This window comes from Pleurodeles waltl, chromosome 8 (assembly GCF_031143425.1).
Source record: "Pleurodeles waltl isolate 20211129_DDA chromosome 8, aPleWal1.hap1.20221129, whole genome shotgun sequence".
In the NCBI taxonomy this organism is placed as follows: domain Eukaryota; kingdom Metazoa; phylum Chordata; class Amphibia; order Caudata; family Salamandridae; genus Pleurodeles; species Pleurodeles waltl.
Window position 1 is genome coordinate 529,649,030 of NC_090447.1, and position 19,315 is coordinate 529,668,344.

The 19,315-nt window shown below is 41.2% G+C and overlaps 1 protein-coding gene across 2 annotated transcripts in view; it reads left to right on the forward strand.

Moving 5' to 3' along the window:
• LOC138250115 (uncharacterized) overlaps positions 1–19,315 on the forward strand; it is a 276,374-nt gene that overhangs the window by 130,114 nt on the left and 126,945 nt on the right. For both annotated transcript variants that reach the window (XM_069204562.1, XM_069204563.1), the window contains exon 5: positions 9,029–9,190. In XM_069204562.1, the coding sequence (XP_069060663.1) occupies positions 9,029–9,190 (162 nt within the window). The remainder of the gene's footprint in view (positions 1–9,028; positions 9,191–19,315) is intronic.

Sequence of the window (19,315 nt, forward strand, 5' to 3'; positions counted from 1 at the left end):
CCCTTCCAGAAGACATGCCTCCTTGACTTACTATCATGCCGAAATAGAATTAAAGAAGTGTAAAGATTTATAGACCTGGCCTTATCACTGGCCAAATGCAACATTTCCATGGCGTAGCATTTAGTTCATGCCTTGTGCATAATGGCTTGGACGTGAGATGTATGTCCAGCAATTCCCCTGTGATGTAAAAGCACAGAAATCCACTTCCAACAATCAGTGCTTGGTTGACTAAATCGCAACATGGTAAACTATATTATTTTTTTCATACAAGGACCTCAGATGACAAACCCCCATAAAGAATCAGCAAGACATCGCTCATATGTTTGCTGAGGATAGTTTATAAGTCACAACTGTTCTTGGGAGCAGTTGAAGATGCTAGATCTCTGCTGTGATTCTTACATGACTTGTTAGTTCATCACATCCTTACCTGTTGTCTATAGTCAAATTAATGTTAGATTGTTAACGCAGTCTAGATTGGTAGTGGGTTCTGTTTTGGGGGAAAGTGTAGTCTGGAGATATTAAGTGCCATGTCTGAGGTTAGTCTTCTTTCACAATGCACCATTGTCTTCACTGTGCAAGTTTAGTGAACAGCGTCATCCCCAAGGATGCTGATTTCTCTTTTCTTGCAAAAATCCATTTTAAACATATTTTAATGAAGAAACTTCAAAGGCAGATATAGTTTCTTAATGACACTTTCACTGAATGACCTCATAGTCCCTAAGAATTTCTACAGCAGATGTAGAAGTGTTAAGAATATTGGCTAAGTAAAGATGGATGGGACATGAGTTGTGTAAATGAGAAAAGTAACTTTCTTATCAGTATATATGTCATTTTGCATCTACATTTCCCATGGAATTGGAAAAGAATATATGACGTAGTTGAGAGAGCTTCAGTACATTCATTGATTGTTACATGTGCTTAAATTTGAGTAATAATTACTGTTCAATCCAGTCGTTACGATGGCTTACAAATGGTAGGCGTGTAAGCTTGGATGCTCAAGAGGATGATGATATTTGTTAAGGTTTCTGCAATCGCATAATAGCGGCCTGGAGAATGATATACTACAACAAGTGTGAATGTTGAATTAGAAGGTCAGATAACATTTAGAATACCATAAGTGAAGCCAACAAAGTTGTGGGTCAGCATTAAGCTTTGTCTGCTTGCCTGATGATTTATATATCATGAAGACAACTCTGTCAAAATTTACTTAGAGAAGTACAGTCATTGGGAATTGTTCAAGAAATATTAGGACTAGTGGTATCCCAATGTCCAGCTCAGGTAGAAGGTATCCAGAGTTTGCTTTGCCATAGAATGTGCATTTTTAAAGTAGCATTTTATCAGTTGATTGCAGTGACACTGCAAAATAGTTTGAGCTGCCATATAGGGAAAAATGTACAACTGTACTACAAAAAAATCTCCTGAAGGAGGAAATTCTCACTCAGTATCTTGTTCAAGAGACACTGTAGAAAATATATCTGCTGCCCTTTACACTACATCCAATAAGTGGCTATTCAGTACTGGATTATACCTAATACATTAATTAAATGGCATACTTCTTGATATGTCAATTCAATTTGGAATGTATTAATTACAGTAGGCAAATAAAATAAGGGTGAAAAGCAAACCACACTCTCCTGCTGTCAGAACAAGATCCCTATAATTTTTTGTTTTTCGAAATTCCCTTGAGGAAAAGGCTTGCGAGTCCTTCAGGTTTGGTGATTTTGGTGGTTAATATATCGACTTTTCGGTCTCCAGTTGTCTAACAAGCCCTTGAAACTTTCCTCAGGACAGTGTGTTGAGTTTTATACAAGTGTGTAGACCCTTGTTAAGCACTGAGGCCTGAAACTGTAAGAGTCGGTAATGAAACACAAATAGTAATATAACAGTAGAAAACAACACATAAATTAATAACAGACAATGATATGCAGTAGTGAATCCAGGATGTGAATCAGGAGCATCCATCGCAGAACAAACCATAACCATTCAGACCAAACACCACAACATGTGCTGAAAAAATAGCAATACCTAATTATAAGGCAATTATATCCACTACTCACAGTAGGAGTCACTGTAATCCAAAAGCCAACAAGTGAATCCTAAAAGAACAAGTACATCAGAAAGCCCAATATATCCACCTATAAATCTGGAAGGAGAAAAGTGTCTCCAAATAATTGTATACTCACATGGTATGTAAGTAATATCAAAATGATCCTGTAAAGAAGGTTCTAAAGTCAATGAAAATCTCTATAGTAACCAACATGGTACTGTTGTAGGACTCCCGTCATGGTGACAAGACTGCTGGATTCGGGGGCAGCACCACTGCGTGTGGGGGACTGAGTCTTATTCAATAATGTCTGATGGCAGTCGGCCTAACCCTTCCAGCTAGCTAGTAGCACCTCACTAGAATCTGAAAGTGAAGGTGACTTGTGGCAGTCTGACGCATGACACTTTAAGACTTCTCGGGGAGATTTTGGTGATACAGATCTTACCCCTTTCTCTCATTTAGATGAGTCTCATACATGAAAAGACACACAGAAACTGGATTTGGCTCAATACATTTTATTGAAGCAACTGCGTTCTCTGGAAAAATACATGAATTGTGATTATTAGGATAATGAAACACAACACTATATTATTTTGGTGAATAGGAAAGTGAAGGAGATAAAAAGCCCCACAATATTGTCACACTAGGGAATCTAAAATCCTTACCTGCACTACTAAAAATCTACATGAGAGCAATAGCAGTGTTAACCATAATTTGCCCTTCTAGTCTCTGCAAGGAATTCCATTCCCCATGTCTGTGTAGGGAAGACATTGTACGCTTTGGACCGGCAATGCCCAGTCAACTATCATGTACAGCCTTGGGTTGAGCACAGGATGAAATGTTGTGTAAAGGAACTTTAATAACAAATTCTGCATGGAAGGGCCACAGTAAAAAATAATAAAACATTGCCACTAAAATGAAGCTTTGTTAAAATAATAAGAGGAATAAAATGAAATGTAACTAGATGAAAGGACCCAGGCCCAGAGCTAAAATAAATATGCCCGTGTAAAATGCTAAAATAGAATCACAACTGTACAACTGACAATAACAGAGCTGACAGCATTCTCTTACCAATCAAAGAGTCAAGTAAATATGTGTAGCAATCCCCGTGTAGTCAGTTCACATGGGGAATGGCACAGCATCTCCTAACTCATTCAGATATGCCACACGTGTGTCAAGAGTGTGTGAATAAGCATGTCCATCCTGCAGGCCATGATGTTCACAGAATAACACCAGTAGTATGAGAACAGAGCCACCAGATTGGAAAAGGCAATGTAAGACCAATAGCTCAATAGTACCAGTCCCTCCACAAAATAAAAGTACAAGACAAACAGATGGCTCCAATTGAGTAGTGTCATAGACCCTTTTGAGGTCATGGGTAAAAAAAAAAAAAGGTATTTCAATCAGATGGTTCTGACGAAGCAAAATAATTCCACTTCCTTTCTGTCTGTGGGGATGAAGGACAGACCTGCGCTTAACTCTTTTGTTTCAGTAGGACTTTAAGAAATATTAAAGGTTGTTACAGGAGCAGCGTAGTCATGATCCTTGTTCACCATTCGTAATACTGGTTCAGAGTCTGTTTTTGCCCTGGGATATATTAGTTCCTGTACCATCCTCACCTGTTCCCTCTTTCTTGTCCCTTTTGTGGATGTCTCTTTAGTCCTTGTACTACAAAAGATTGGATAGAGTTAGAAGGAAGAGAGTTGTATCCTAAAGCAGTGTTGTCACTGTTGGAATCAGAACCTGTGTCAGAAAACATTATAGTTCTGGGTTGGAGGAGTCACCCGAATCTTTGTGGTAAAAGTATTTCCTTAAATATGCATAAGTGCATTCTTTATTGTACCTCCTGATGTTTTTCTGTAATTTATCTGTCTTTGTTTTATATTAAGTGGTTGAAAATTCTTGATCATAGGTTGTCATTTTTCTAAACAATCTTTAGCATCTGTTAATGTTTAATCATCCAGTAGTTTTTTGGGAGTGAGACGTTTCTCCTTCAGGAGAAGTTTTTGTTGTACATGTTCATGCTCAGTCTCCCAGGGGTTTACTAGGTTGCCCTAACATGTTGTATAGTTGAAATTGTAAACATTAAAACAGTAATTCACAAAAATACACAAACAAGTATGCACCAAACAAATACTCAAATTACTAAAGATATAATTATTTAATATTTAAAAAATATGCAAAAATCGAACATTTTTAATGGGAAGGTTGGCGCTGCATCTTGGCGGCTAACTTTTGAATGTTTGGTTTTATTTAGGAAAGCTGCCTCTCCAGGTCAGATTCTACATTTCCCAAGCAATTTCTGTTTTTGTTTTTTTAGGTACATAAGATCTGAGAAAGCTTTTTCACATAAATATGTGGTGGGGAAAGGAAATAAAATCATAAGGGTCTCTCATATCTACATATCCTCTCTGTCACATGTAATTCATTTGATTTATAGTACCTCTCATACCACTGTAGGGTTTCTGAGCGCTTTACAGGGGACTACAAGGTGTAGGATTCACGTCATCCATACTGGTAGCATCTTTTAAGAGTGTGTGGTCTGGCAAAGCACAAACTTGTGATTCAGAACATAACAGTGGTTAGCGCTAACTTTATTAATAAGAATATATTTCTATGCAAGCAAACCTTTTTTTTTTTTCTTTAAAGCAGCATAAGGCTAATGAAAGACTGAGGACGGGGGAACTTTGCAATTTGTGCCATGCTGTTTGCATGCAGCTCTTTGATGGCAGTTCATAGCACTGTACTAAATTAGAGTTCTAACTTATGAGCTGCACAAAACAAAAGAATCTCAGAGAAAAAAGATGTTAATCCACTGTAATATGCACATAAAATACTTTTCCTTGAATTATACACATTCATTGCAGCTACCGTATTAACCATCTGTGCTACCTTAGATGAGTCAAAACTGCTACTAGACAAAACTATCTCTCTCCAGCAGATACATTAATCACCAGAGTTATCTTGACGCTTTTATTATTGCCTGAAAGCTGCTTGTTGTACAGGGAACTGTGCAGTGCTTTTAAAACTGCTACACAAATAAAGTCTTAAATATAAAAGCACACACGTATTCCTGTACAGAGGCCCAAACCCAGGCCTGCGGACCCCCTGTGAATGTGTTAAGGGCCCCCGGGGATCCGCACACCTCAGGTTGGGAACCACTGATCTAAATAATACAATAACGTAAGCACCAAGGAAAATGTGAAGATAAAACAAGAAAAGCTTGGTAGCTACTCTAAACAGAAACCCAAACTGACTGGTAAGGACAGACTATCAATAAAAGTTACATTTTGTGCAGAGTTGATAGTAAAAGGTATTTGTTACGTTAGTTAAAACCATACAAAAATGACAGAATTAAAACAGCATAGTTTGACAGTAAGCTGCTTTGACCTGTACATACACAACAGATGTACATGTACATACAAAACAGATGATTATTTACACCACTGGTTAAAACAACAACATTAAAAATCATTCTGGTTATGTTTTGGAATGTTTATAGCATGCCACTAGTAGTGTAAATAGGTTCTGTGCTGTAGTGCTTATATCCTGTATTAATGCTTACTGGTGGTTATGTCACCCTTTGTGTGACCATTACTCGCCAGGTGGGAAAAGAGTTTCTCAGTTGATCACAAGACCTTTGAACAAGCTCTCAGAATTCATCTGTAACGCAATCCCCACCACATGCAGTTATTTTGACCCTCAACCAGACCCAGTCACAGTTGCATCTCAACTTCCCATCATGGCTGATGAACGAACCCTGACCTCGTGGCCTACCTTCACCAACATCAAAATCGCTACTACTCTGAAGATCATCCACTTAGATGCTCCATCTGGGCCTTGACCCCACCACGTCTTTCACAAAAAACTCCCACCGATCAGCAAAGCAGTAACACCCATCCTCAATGCCACCTTCCACTCAGCTTCATTCCCAAACTCCTGGACAAATGCCACGTCATGTCTCTACTCTGGGAACCATCCGCTGACCCAGCCATGCTTTCCAACTACAAACTCATCTCTTTCCTACTATACCTGTAAAAGTTCTTAGAGTAACTAATCATCATACACCTCACCATCCACTTCAGGAACCACCAGCTACTCAATGCCACACAGTCTGGATTCAGGCCCAACCCAAATACAAAAACAGCACCTCATCACTGCCACAAATGACATCTACATGTTCCTTGACAGAGAAGACATGGTAGCTCTCTTTCTCCTGGACCCCTTTGCAGATTTTGACAAGGTTTCACTCCCCATCCTCACCAGGTCCCAGCACGAAATTGGCATTTAAGGACCCGCTCTCCACTGGATCTGCTCCTTCCTAATGGATAAAAAACACACTGCCAGCCTGGCACCTTCCTCCTCAGAAGTTTGCAAACTCTTCTGCAGAATGCCTCAAGGATAATCGTTCAGCCCCAACCTCTTCAAAGCATACATGATCCCTCTGGCCAAAGCCAACCATGCACACATCAACATCCTCTGCTACGCAGACGACACTCAATGCATACTCTTCCTCTCAGACAAGACCCCCAACAAAAGAAATAAGTCCACTACTTTCATGGCCAAAGTGACTAACTGGATGAAAGTTAACTGTCACAAGCTCAACATCTACATGACCGAAGTAGTGCTCTTTGGAAAGAGCACCTTTCCATGGGACTCCAACTGGTGGCCAGCCGAACTTGGGCATTCACCCACACCCAGAGTCTATGCCAGGAAACTCAGAATAATCATCGACAGCAAACTGGACATGGCTGCACAAGTCAGTGCCACTGCTGCATCCTGCTTCCACACCCTAAAGATGCTGAGGAAGATCTTCAAATTGCTCCTAAACAACAGTCGAAAAACTGTCACTCATGCCTTAGTCACCAGCAAGTTGGACTATAGAAGCACTCTCTAAGCCAGGATTACCAAGTAACTCGCTGCAAGACTACAGACCAACCAGAACTCGGCAGCCAGACTCATTCTCAACCTCCCACACAGAACTCATATCAGTGAACTACCCTGGCTTCCAAAACACAAACGTGCTTAATTCAAACCCCTCATTCATTCATTCAAGGCACTACACTACTCTGGCTCCACCTACCTGGACAGTCACATCTCCTTCCACCAACCACCCAGAAACCTCTGATCCACAGGACTCCTACTTGCACACATTCCACGTATACGCAAATCCAGATCGGGAGGACAGGTTTTCTCATACATCCCTCCTAAAGTGTGGAATAACCTCCCACTCCACATCAGATCCTGCTGTCTTTTTGAATTTCACAAGAAGCTGAAGACCTTGCTTATCAATTAACCACCCTACCATAGGCAGAGCTATGTACATACACCGGCTCAACACCAGGACGATGGCGTGCTTTACAAATACAATAACATAACATGACGTTTTGTCTCAAAGATGACACTCAAAGGCTGCAATAAGGTAGTAAGCCTATGAAGGCTTTTTTTGTTCACCTAGAGGAACTCAAAGCATTGGTGCATTGTAGGATCCATCTAACTCAAGATTATGTGGAATTGTTAACTAAACCTTTGCATCACAGAACTTAATTTACAGAAAGTGCTTGGCCTGCAAATATAGATTAGGGAAAGTAGTGTGGATCTAGACTATTGTGGAAGGAATATCGAGTGGTCACAATATTTTGACCAGACCAGTATCGAGGACCAGAATCAACATGTAAATATGAGTAGATTTGTTTTACCGAACTCTACATCTACGTATCTTGATGATATATATCTTAGAACGTATGTATATATGGAGTAAAGAATAGCAAATCTATTCCTCCCATAAGTGCACCTCCTTCTCAATATTTTGATAACTCTGGTAAGGCCGCTAAAAAATTCTTTCTCAGTATTCTAGACTACAACCATGAAAGTATAATTTTCATTGTTCATGCAAGAGTTCAATACCCACAGTACTTCGGGATGTGCAACACATCAGTTAGTGGAACTCAGTTCCATCACGTTAACACAAATATCTTGCTGGGCCTGCTGTTCGCCATTTCCATCAATATGTCTTTTCCTACCCGATTCCTTTGAAATTCTTGGTTGTGCACACTTTCACCTATGACATTTCCTTTTAAAAAAAAATATTTCTCTTCTGCTTTCCATGCCTTCTCCCTCCCTGCGTTCTTTCTCCCAATTCTTCCTTGTATCACTTCTGTTTCCTATGCTTCTTCCAGTTTGTGCTGCATTTTTTCAGTTTGTTCTATTCCCACTAATCATTTGAACACTCTTTAGCTTGATATTATTTCTTAACTTCGCTGTGCTACCTGCACCAAAAACTCAAAGTACATATATTTTCTTTTGATTAAACCTCTAGTAGCAAAGCTGTCGCAATGTCCTTTAATCATGCCATTTTTGCATATCCATTATTTCCTTTGCACTTAGGTCTCTATAGAAATGGCATTTTCCTCCAGCCAGATGGAAGTGCTACCTATCTACTGTAGGTTTGAATAAGTCACTGAAAGGAGATTGCCTGAACTGCAGCCTAGCCAAATTTATTTTGCATTGTTTCTTTTCAAATGATTAAAGGGGCTTTCTTACAGTTTCTCCCTAGAGGAGCCCTGCGCTTGTAAACATCATACGTTTTAAAAAGGTAAATATCCTGTGGAAGCTAGTAAGAAGTAATTTGCATTGTCTGCACACTTAATTCTTAATCCATAATGCCTGAAACTGCAGAGTGTTGTATAAACATATGCTTCTTGTGTTTGCAGTTTGATATAATGTCATGCCACAGTATATGTCCACATTTTGCTTTGTAATAATTGTACCATGCATGTGGGTTCCCCCGGGTGAGGGGATGGGTTCATGCCAGAAGTTCAAAGTGCCAAATGCAAAATGTACAAATTACATCAAATCCAGTGCATTGCAACAACCCGTGGTCCTACAAGGTTGCCCTGCTCATAATGTACTTTCACACCACTGTGCATACGTCAATGCATAATTCATCTCACCTACGCAATATCTTTTTTCTTTCCCTCTCAGGAGCTTACGGCTTGGCACAGACCTCAATTGCAGTGCCTTGAATCTGCAGGAGTAGATTTGTTTGCCTTGGAGACAATCCCAAGTCAAAAGGAGGCTGAGGCTTTTGTAGCTCTACTTAGAGAGTTTCCAAATACCAAGGCGTGGCTTTCCTACTCATGCAAGGTAAATGTGTCAGAATGAGACACTGACACACTTTTCATAACTCATGATGTACTTCAACCATTTTCTTGAGTTCTGTGCTTTACTATTTGTCATCGACAGCCTGCACCATCTTCAGAACCAGCTGTGATAAAGCTTTCATGACCAGCACACAGCTTACCTTGCAGACACACGTACCATTTCTGGTGGTTCTACCCACACCTGCAGCCATGACACAATCAGACTGGAGACTAAAAAGTGTTAAAGAAAAAACAAAGCAGCAGACTTTTCCCATATATGCACCCAGGATCTAGAATGATATCACCTTATCTATCCGGACCACTACTTGTTCATCCAATTTAGGAATGCGTTGTCGACACACCCGTTTAAAGAGCATTACATCGCAGTGCAGTAACAGTACACTACAGCTCCCAGAACCTAGCTGTCTCTCTTAACACTTCTTTCTTTCTTGGACCATATGCAGCACCCTGTTGAATTTTGGCTAGTTTTGCACCACACCGGAAAACAGATGCATGCATTTCTGCCTGTCCCTTAAATAGATTTCATCATGCTTGGGTGCTGCTATAACTCCATTACAGGCTTAGGATGTTCTCAATGGTTCATGTGAGATTACAGGCTTTCCCAACCACACACTTCTTATGTGAAGACTGAACTAGGAATTGGAGGTGTCTGGCTTCACAGTCATGGCAAGGACAGATACCCCTTTACAGTATTCCTCATAGCAAAGTATGATCTTGTCCCTGACACTGTGTTGTGTCACAGCCTTCTAGACCTACCTGATTGCTAGTGAGTAACTTCCCAAGTCTAAAAGGGCCTATCAGGCTGCAGATCATAGAAACCAATAAGACAAGGGTTGAGTCAGAGCAGAAACAGGAAAGTGCATGTTGCTGAAGACAAGGGTGGGACTTTGAACCCAGTGCCACTGAGTAATGTCTGTCTATGACTGGATTTATAGGTTGCAGCAATACCTAAATTACAATGCTCCTTGTGTCTGGTCTGTTGAGTCCGGTGAGGAGTCCTTGACATGCACAATGTGGCGGAAGACTTGTAGACTTAAAGAGCAGTTTTCTGAAGCAAACTTTACCCATTAAGTGATGGAATGAGCTAAGACTACATTATACTACAAAGAGTGCAACTGCTACATGAAACCTTACCTGTGCCTGGCACTTTAGCAGTGTTATGTGAGATACAAAAAAGAGCCACATAATGTGGTGTGTAAAATGACTGAATTAATCTCAACCACTTGAAAATACTTTGACTCACTTTCCAACTCATTGTGTTTTTTGCTTCCTGTGTCACTACAGACATGGACCAACAATATACAAATCAGTCTTTATCTAGCCTTAAAAAAGGGACAGTCCAGCATGATGTACTGTGATGTGTCCCTCCATTATGAGAACACAATTATACCGATACATGTTAAGGCCTTGTTGGACTCCATCGAATGTGTAGATTGAGGCCTATGGCACAGGCAGTTATGGGCCTGCAGACACCATATCAGGGAGGCAGTTTATTGGGTTTTGGCAATTAAATACATCAGCTTAGTGCTTATGTGTTTGGTATTTGAGTGTGTTGTTTGTTCATGTTCCAATAATGTGGATTTTTTTCACCAGAATCTTACAATTCAAGCAACTTTTGAAGCAACAACTTTTCTTGTGGTCCTTCCAGCTCTGATATGGTCGTTTTTGTTTTAAATAAAGCAGTTAGCTATAGGTATGTAAATGTTCACATTTAGTTATTCACTTGCTATCTAATAACATAAGTGCATGTCTGTTAAAAAGAAAGGAATTTAACATGCACTGCCTGCAACAATGACAGAACATCTCTAAATTGAGTTTGCTGTAGAAAGGACTTGATGCTTCAGGTATGACTACTCTGTTCCTTGTCCTCTTTTCTATCTGCCCCTTTTATCAATGAAACTATCTATTTGCCCGCCCTCATTCTTCTTTGTCACCCTGTCATGCAGTCTTCTCTGTGGTACCTTAGGGATGAAAGGCTTCACAGTATACATACAGCTGTGCCTGCTGAACTTTTGACTGACCCCTTTTTTGCCTAATTGACTTGATATGTGTGTGCCCACTACCCAAGCTCCATTTGTGATTTTTATTGCTTAATCAACAGAACCATATCGGAACAATTTTTTGTGGAGGGCACTGGCCTTTCTGCCAGTGCTGCTGGTGAAGGAGGCTACCACTGCCCTCTATGTAAAATCTGTTCAGCCTCTGTAACTGCTGCCCTTCACAAAAACACTGACTAAAATGAGATAAAATTAACTCTATTTAAATTTCAGGTTCCTCTTATAAACATCAGGAGGTCATCTGTTGCCTCTCACAGACACTCCACCCGTGAAGGCTTCACGTTTTATCTTGGCATGTACATTCTCTTGTCATGTACATTCCCTTGGCATCCGCACACTGAACTGCCTTGGGCCAGTTTCTTATATTCACCAGATAGAGCCCAGGAGTAGGATACCACTTGTTGTTATTTCACCCGTGGCTTGGATCAATCTTACCGTTGTGCCTTCTGAAATGCTTGGAGCAGTATTGCCATATCTTCTCACTTTTGCTGTGAGGTGTAGTGTCTTGTTGGATGTGGATCCATTTGAAAACCCTGTCCATGCCTTACAGTTCCAGAGATACTATTATTTAAATGCGCAGTAAGAATCTAGCACTAAATGCCAATTCACCCGTTGCTCATAGACACCAGTGTGCACAGAGAGTGCCCTAGGTCCTGTGGGTGCCACCACCTTAGTATTTGAACCCCGGCAGCCAGTGATTTAGAAGACTTGGGGCCCTCAAGTTTGGTAACCATGGAGAACCCAATGTGTTTTTTTTTTAGCATTTCTGCACTGGCAGATTATTTAACTCTGGTCCTAAGGCTAGTGCCCTTTTACCCAGTTACATTTCACTTGTATTCCTTTTATTATCTTAGCAATGCTTCATTTCAGTGGTGATGTTTTTATTCCTTTTATCCGTTGACCTTCCTTACAGAAACTATTATTACTCAACCCGACGCTGTCCACGATGTTTACTGGATATTGCTGGTCCAAAGGGAACAATGTCTACCTTATATGGAAAAATGTGTTGTCACGTCAGGGCAAGTTCTTAGAACAACAGATATGTTATTATAAAACATCACACTGCCCATAACATCTTAGAGGGGACGTTCCAGACAGTTTGCCATCCTGTGATGCACGTCGTTGCCATCTCTGCAGAAACCTTTTGGTTCCTCTTCATCTACGTGGGAGGGCTCCCAACAGACTAACAGATCTCTTCTCAACAACAGTGCAGGTATGGGATTCGGGCTTCCTTCCTGGGACCAGAAGGGCGTATTAGGGCTAACACTGCTACTCGCTCTCATGTAGGAATTTTCTTGTGTTTCATTCTTTTGATTACTGTTGTCATTAAGTTGTGTACCATTATCCTTATAATCACAGTTCATGCCCTTCTATGTAGAACTCAGTTGCTTCAATAAAACCTATTAAACCCTTGCTTCTGTTTTGTCCTTGCATGTATGAGACTTGTATAGCTGAGAGAAAGTGATGAGATCCGCTCCACCATGACTTCCCTGAGGATTCTGAGTGTCATGCGATAAGCTGCCACAAATCACTTCTACCCTATGGTACTTGTGAGGTGCTGCTAGCTAGCCAGAAGGGGTTAGGCCGACAGCTGCCACATGGTGTGGGATTAGACTCAGTCCCCCACGCTCGGTGGTGCTGGTGCCCAGAATCCAGCAGTCTTGTTACCAAAGCGAGAGTCTACGACAGTAGTACTTCCCTTGGAACATTGACTTAAGAGATCAGTTGTTGTTTAAATTAGTCTCCCCCTGAACCATGTGGAGCCTTTGTCAGTTGCCACCTGATCCCAGGTGACATGACTGAAACCTTGATTTCAAAAATTAATTGTTTTGCACTCCAAGGGCCAGATGTATCAAAGCTTTTTGCATTCGCAAACGGTGCGAATGTCCGTTTGCGAATGCAAAAAGCCCTTTCAGAATGTATCAAAGGCATTCTGAATGCAATTTTAAGGAATCGCTAAAATAGCGATTCCTTAAAATTGCGACCCTGTTTAGAGAGTCGCAAATTGCGACTCTCTAAATAAGAAATCGCAAATAAGGAATCATTATTTGCGATTTCTAAAGCACACGTGTGAAGCAATTCCTTAATGCGAATTGGGCATTAAGGAATCGCTATTACCACCAAGTTGAACTTGGTGTAACCATGTGAAAATTTTAAAAACGCATTTAAAATGCATTTTTAAAATTTACATGTAAAGCACACATGCCCTTTTGGCATGTGTGCACCTTACATGTTGTTAAAAAATTTTTTGGGGTGCAGCAGAGGGGGCCTTAGGCCCCCAGCACCCTGGACTTTGCATTTCCCAAAATTGCGAATTCCAGTTAGGAATTTGCAATTTGGGACATGCAAAATATTCGCAAATATGGGCCGACAGGCCCATAGATGTGAATGGGGGCTGTATCAAAATTTGCGATTCGGTAATAGCATTTGCGATTTTTAAAGAATCGCTATTACCGAATCGCAAATTTGATACATTGCATTTTGAGACTCAGAAATAGCGATTACTTAAAAATCGCTATTTCCGGTTCGCAATATGCATTCTTGATACATCTGGCCCCAAATTCAGTATCTCTATGAGTTGATACTCAGTTCACTTTTTATGTTGTTGGATTCAGAGACTTTATGCAGAATCTCTACCTGTGTTTTACCCTACTATATCTTCTTTCCTGAGCAGCTTTAAAATGTCCCTGAACCTTCATCTCCTTTAAGTCATATGCACCTCAATCATGGTCTTTAACACAGAACATATAATGTATATACGTTTGATTTTATGTAAAGAATTGACTGCAGGGATTATGCATTAGAGCTTTACTCTGTCACTAAATAGTAGTATTCATTTCAAGAGTAAACTCTTTGACAGCATATCACGTGCAAGCATCATTTTTTATGAACCTTTGCAGTATGTCTGCTCCATTCAGTGGATTCTTTTGACTCACACAACATAGAGCAGGGTAGACCCTTGCTGGCAAGATCCAGCTTTGGGGCCTTCATGCAGTCTAAGAGCCTTGTGGTAACCGCCCTTTAAGTACAGATAGACACCTGGCTTGCCTTGGTGGAAAATGGTATGGATATCAGCCACCCAATCCCATTTTCCGCTTCCAGGCTGTTGCACACTCCTGCCTTCCACATCCAGCTGAGCTTTGTAACAAACAAAGAAAATTGATAACCGAAAAGGGTTTTACCTGGGAGGCACAGGGGGCACTCCCTTACAAGCTGAAAGTATAGAGCAGAGTACAAGTCATAGCCTTTTATTCAGATTGCGTCTGCTGATGTCACTGCAAACAATCATAGGGCTTTGATTTTGGAGAGTAGCCCCATTCCATCTTTTATAACAGTTTTGCTATACAGTTGTGCATAGATTTCCATGCACACTGTATGCAACATGGTGTGGCAGAAGCCACGGTACATTGGATAGAGGAGTGCACTGAGTTCTCAGCCACTGAGCCACTTAGGGAGTTTCAAATGCCACTGTGTCATTGACCTAGATGCTCACCAGTAACGCCTAAGACATGCCCTCTTTTTCTGCAGGCCCACTTTCCTTTCATAAGTCTGAGAGTTCACTTTGTTGAGATTCCATAATTTCTTTTAAAATGTCTCTCTTTCAAACTCAATCAGCACGATGGTGATGCTTTGAGAACCCTTAGCTCCAAAACTGAAATGATCTGACACTGCATCTCCTAGAGTTGTCCTTTCATGCAGTTTTAAAACCTTTCTTTTGTATTTCTGTATCAGCTTTTGCCCTGGTCTCACAGCAGTCTTTACTCACAATGGTGTTTTCAGTGGTGTGATGCCTCATTGTGATTATGCACTTAATAGAAGTTTAATATAATTCACAGACATTCCTTGAGGGTCTCTAGTGAGTGCTTTTCAGTTGCTGCTCTTTTAAGTGTACTTAAGAGGCTGTAGTTACTGCACATACACAAAGGCCCATCGTACTCATACATGATGGCCTTCTTCCCAGAGGGCACAATATCCTGTGGTGGTGGAACACATTGGATCCTGAAGTGAGTGCTCAATGTTTGAGTGAGCACTAGACCTTCTGATAGTGCCCAATGTAGACATATCAGGCTGCTGTGCAAGATATGGTGAAATATCACTGAGAAGCAAATGGTCAGTATTTTCTGGCAGGTTAATTTGTCATCATTTGCAGATTAATGGTTAATTGTTGCACAAATTTACAACAGTTCTGTAGTAAGGTACATAAATTACACGTGAAATTCTCTGATTTGTCCAGAGATGTCTAGGAATCCCTACTGAGCAGGCAGAACTCTTTTGGAGTACAGTACCTCCCAGACCTCGCAGGCCTGTCTAAAGTTGTAGCCTGTTTGAATTCATGGTACCACAGAGACATAATTGACAGGATGATGGAAGAGAGAATATCCTAATGTCTATTCTTCCAGTAGAATTCTGCAGTATAACTCACTTGTTTTGCCCCAGATTCCTAGTGGGATCATTTTTTAGTTGACATGTGGATTAACATTCCCTTTGGTGGTCTCCTTTACTCTAGGATTTGAGTCAGGATTTCATTGATGTGTTTTCACCTTTAAATCCAGAGACAGGCAGCAAGAGTCACATCTGTACTTGGACATCTCAATCTTGGTTTTCCATTCTCTGGATGTCTTGGGTTTTTCAAATCCATCTTCTCCAGGACTGGTTCATTCTGTTGGTGTATATATGGGAGACTCCCCTTAAAGCTCTGTGGTCAGAAAGGCTCCTCATCTGGAAGCATAGTAGATTACAGGACCCAATAGCATGTCCTGTGTCCTGGACAGAGGCACCACAGCTCTTGCGCTAGTAATAGGTTCTGGGCTTGCAGAGGTACAGGTTATGTTGTGTCTGATATTGTTGTATGTGGGATAGAGTTAGTGCAGACCTTTTATTTGATATAAATTATATCTCAGATTGAGTTCTACAGGATAGTGAATGTACCTAGAATACCCATTTCTGGAGGTTACGTGCCTGTTGGTCTGCTTTTTTTGGATGAGCATGTTTGTATATTTTTTAAGGAAATGTAATTGACACAGCCTGTGAGAAATATTATCAGCTCTGGAATGTGAATAAGGTGCTTGATAGGTATCTGCTTTAATTGGAAATGTGGGTGAAAGCCTTCTTTCTTCAACTGGAATCTGCATTTTAATGCCATTGTAACAAGATTAAGTATTAACCTAGTCTTTCAACACTAAAATAACAGAACATTTCTGTCAGAACAAAATTATCTTTCTGTTTTGCTGATTTTCTGTTATCATTAATTTATATACCAGTAGATTTAACACCTGTATGGAATAACAGAAACTTAGCAAAGGCATAAAAAGGAATAATAAAAAATAGAAGATTTAGAGATGGTTCGTTACTTATTTATGAAGGATGTTTGTATTACAGTTCGAGTTGACTTTCAATAACTTAATAGTGCTTGCAGGAAAGGAAATGCAGCCGGATTGTTGGAAGGAAAAGTTAGCGTAACTAACCATGGATGACATTTCTCATCAACTTCTGTTTTCATGTTGATCTCATCATCTCAACATCAGACAGGTCTGAAGAGGTACGTTTTCTGGAGTCTCCTGTGCATTGTGTGGTTTGGTTCAGCTCTTACATTGGTATAAAGGGAGTGCCAGAGTCTTGATGCTTGCACACCCACAGATCTTCCATGTCTCATCCTCTTGATGCTCCATTAATTGATCAAATTAACACACATTGAATGAGTCCAGTGTGAGAGGAATGTTTGACAGTTGATTAGGATTGGGTGTTAATTAAGACAGATTTCAAGTCTGGGACCAGAGCTTGGGTAGGATGTGGTCATCAATATTTTTAGGATTAGGTGTGGTCTGAAACCTAGCTTTGTGGGGTTTGTGGCATATTGTCTGGTATGGGTTGGGGAAATTGGACAGTTGTTGACCGGAGAGCCACCTAAGATTGTAGGACGCACCATTGGGAGTTTCAAGAGTTGAAAGTTAGGAGGGGTTGTTGAGGGAGTATCAAGCAGGGATTTCTGGGCCCAGATGTGTGGGTTGTAGCCTTTTACTTCAGCTGTCCCCGAGTACGACCTACTATGGATCCTGATTAACTGTACCAAGTAACACCGCTTTCCCTACTTGACTCTCACTGGTAGCATGGGTCGAGCAGTCCAAGGCTGGTCAATGGGGAAGGTAGGTAGTTAGGTGTGAGGCATACCCAGGCACAAGACTGAAAGTACAAACAGTAACCACAGTAAGATGACTGTCCAGTCAAATACTTGCATGTCGGACCTTTTCTCAGTTTCCAGGCAGCCTACAGCGGTGTCAGATTTTCTTCTTTGCAACTCCTTGCAATCATTAAGTATTCCTCACAACAGTCTCGGCATGACAATCCAGAGCAGTGGCCCCATCCTGGCACATAGAGGTCGCAGATTTTCTTCGGAGAAGGATGGCGACAGCCCATACTTCACAGTGGACGCCACTTGGCATGGAGGTGCAGCCAGTTGACTCTTCACAAGATTGATAGCCCTTACTTCATGATGGCCTGCATCTGGCACACATGGGTTGCTGACTGGCTTTGTACAGGAAGGACAACACCTACTTCACTGTAGTGCCCTCTAGGCACACATTGGGTCACCAATTTCGTTCATACAACAGTCCCTATTGGATCAGGCATCTGATACTTCGTTCACCTGGACCCCACTCTGCAAGATTCCCACTGGGCCTTGGTCTCTCCAGGCACTCTCCTCCTCCTCATAGGGCCCACTGGTTTAGACAGGAAGGTAAAAGTCTAGTACCTCAGGCTCAGAGCAAGTTGTCTTCGCTTCCAAAGTGATGACCCCTCACCCCGCAGGGAGACGAGCAGACCTTGGTCTCTAGCCTTTGTTCCAGCAGCTAGAAGTCCTGGTGATCTTCAACCCTGATGACCAATGTTGCTGAATAAGGTGTGGGACTCATGCTCCCACCTTTATAATCCGAATTCAGACACAAATGTGATTTAGATTCGGACCCTACGACATTTGGCTTGTGACCATCAGTTCCTTTGAAGTGCTTCCTCCTCTACCCTGTCCTTTGTTAAAGGGCCAGACAGCCACAGCTGACTAGCTCCAATCCTGATTGACCCAAAACATAGCCCAGGGGATTAACAAGGGATCATTCCTGGCTGCCAGTTGCCACTGAAATATGCATCATAAATATTCAAAGGCCTAAACTTTCCCCTCTTCATGATTCCCTGGTCTCACTGTGCTAACCTTATCAGAACCACCATCTCCCTGACAATGAGCACAAGCTCCACTGTCCAGTAAATCTTCCTGGAATCGGAGACCTTTGATGTGCACAAAGGATGCTCTGCTCCTCTTCCTCCAATTTGTGTGTTCTCACCCTATCCCTTAGTAATGTCAGCAATACACATCTCCTGTCTGGTGATTGCACGACCAACCTAGCATAGAGTCTTTAAAACAACAAAGTAGACCTGAAAGAAATTAAATGGTCCCTACTAAGAACAGATTCCATGCTTTTTCTCTGGAAGAAGTTGATTGACTGCCAACAGATCAGGTTGCGGGCAGGACAAGGCCCATATTGATGAGTACCGCTCCTGATCTATTGAAGGGCGGTGAGTACAGGAGACGAAAGGATGGTAATGGAAAAATTACCTAGACAGGATCTTATCAATGAAATTCCAATAGGTGGAATTCCTGCTCACCTGCCCATTTCCACATCAACTTCCACACTTCACATAGAGATGGAGACTAATATCTCCACATCAATAAGGAAAGTAACACAACACGAACCTTCGGGATTGGGCCTAAACACACCGGAAGACAATCTTTTATTCTGGAATGTGGCGGGTCTCCGTACCAAAATCGAGAATGAGAATTGGCTAGAATTTATTAGATCTTTTTCTTGTGTGTGTCTACAAGAGACTTGGTCCGTGGATCCCATTCACATAAATGGCTTTAGGACATTCCACACCCCTGCAGTCCCTTGTTCATGGGGTACGGCGAAAGGTGGACTGTGCACATTCATTTCCAATAAGTTCGATTCAATAAAGGTGATTAGCTCAACTTCTAATACGTTTTATCAACTGATATTGTGCGAATT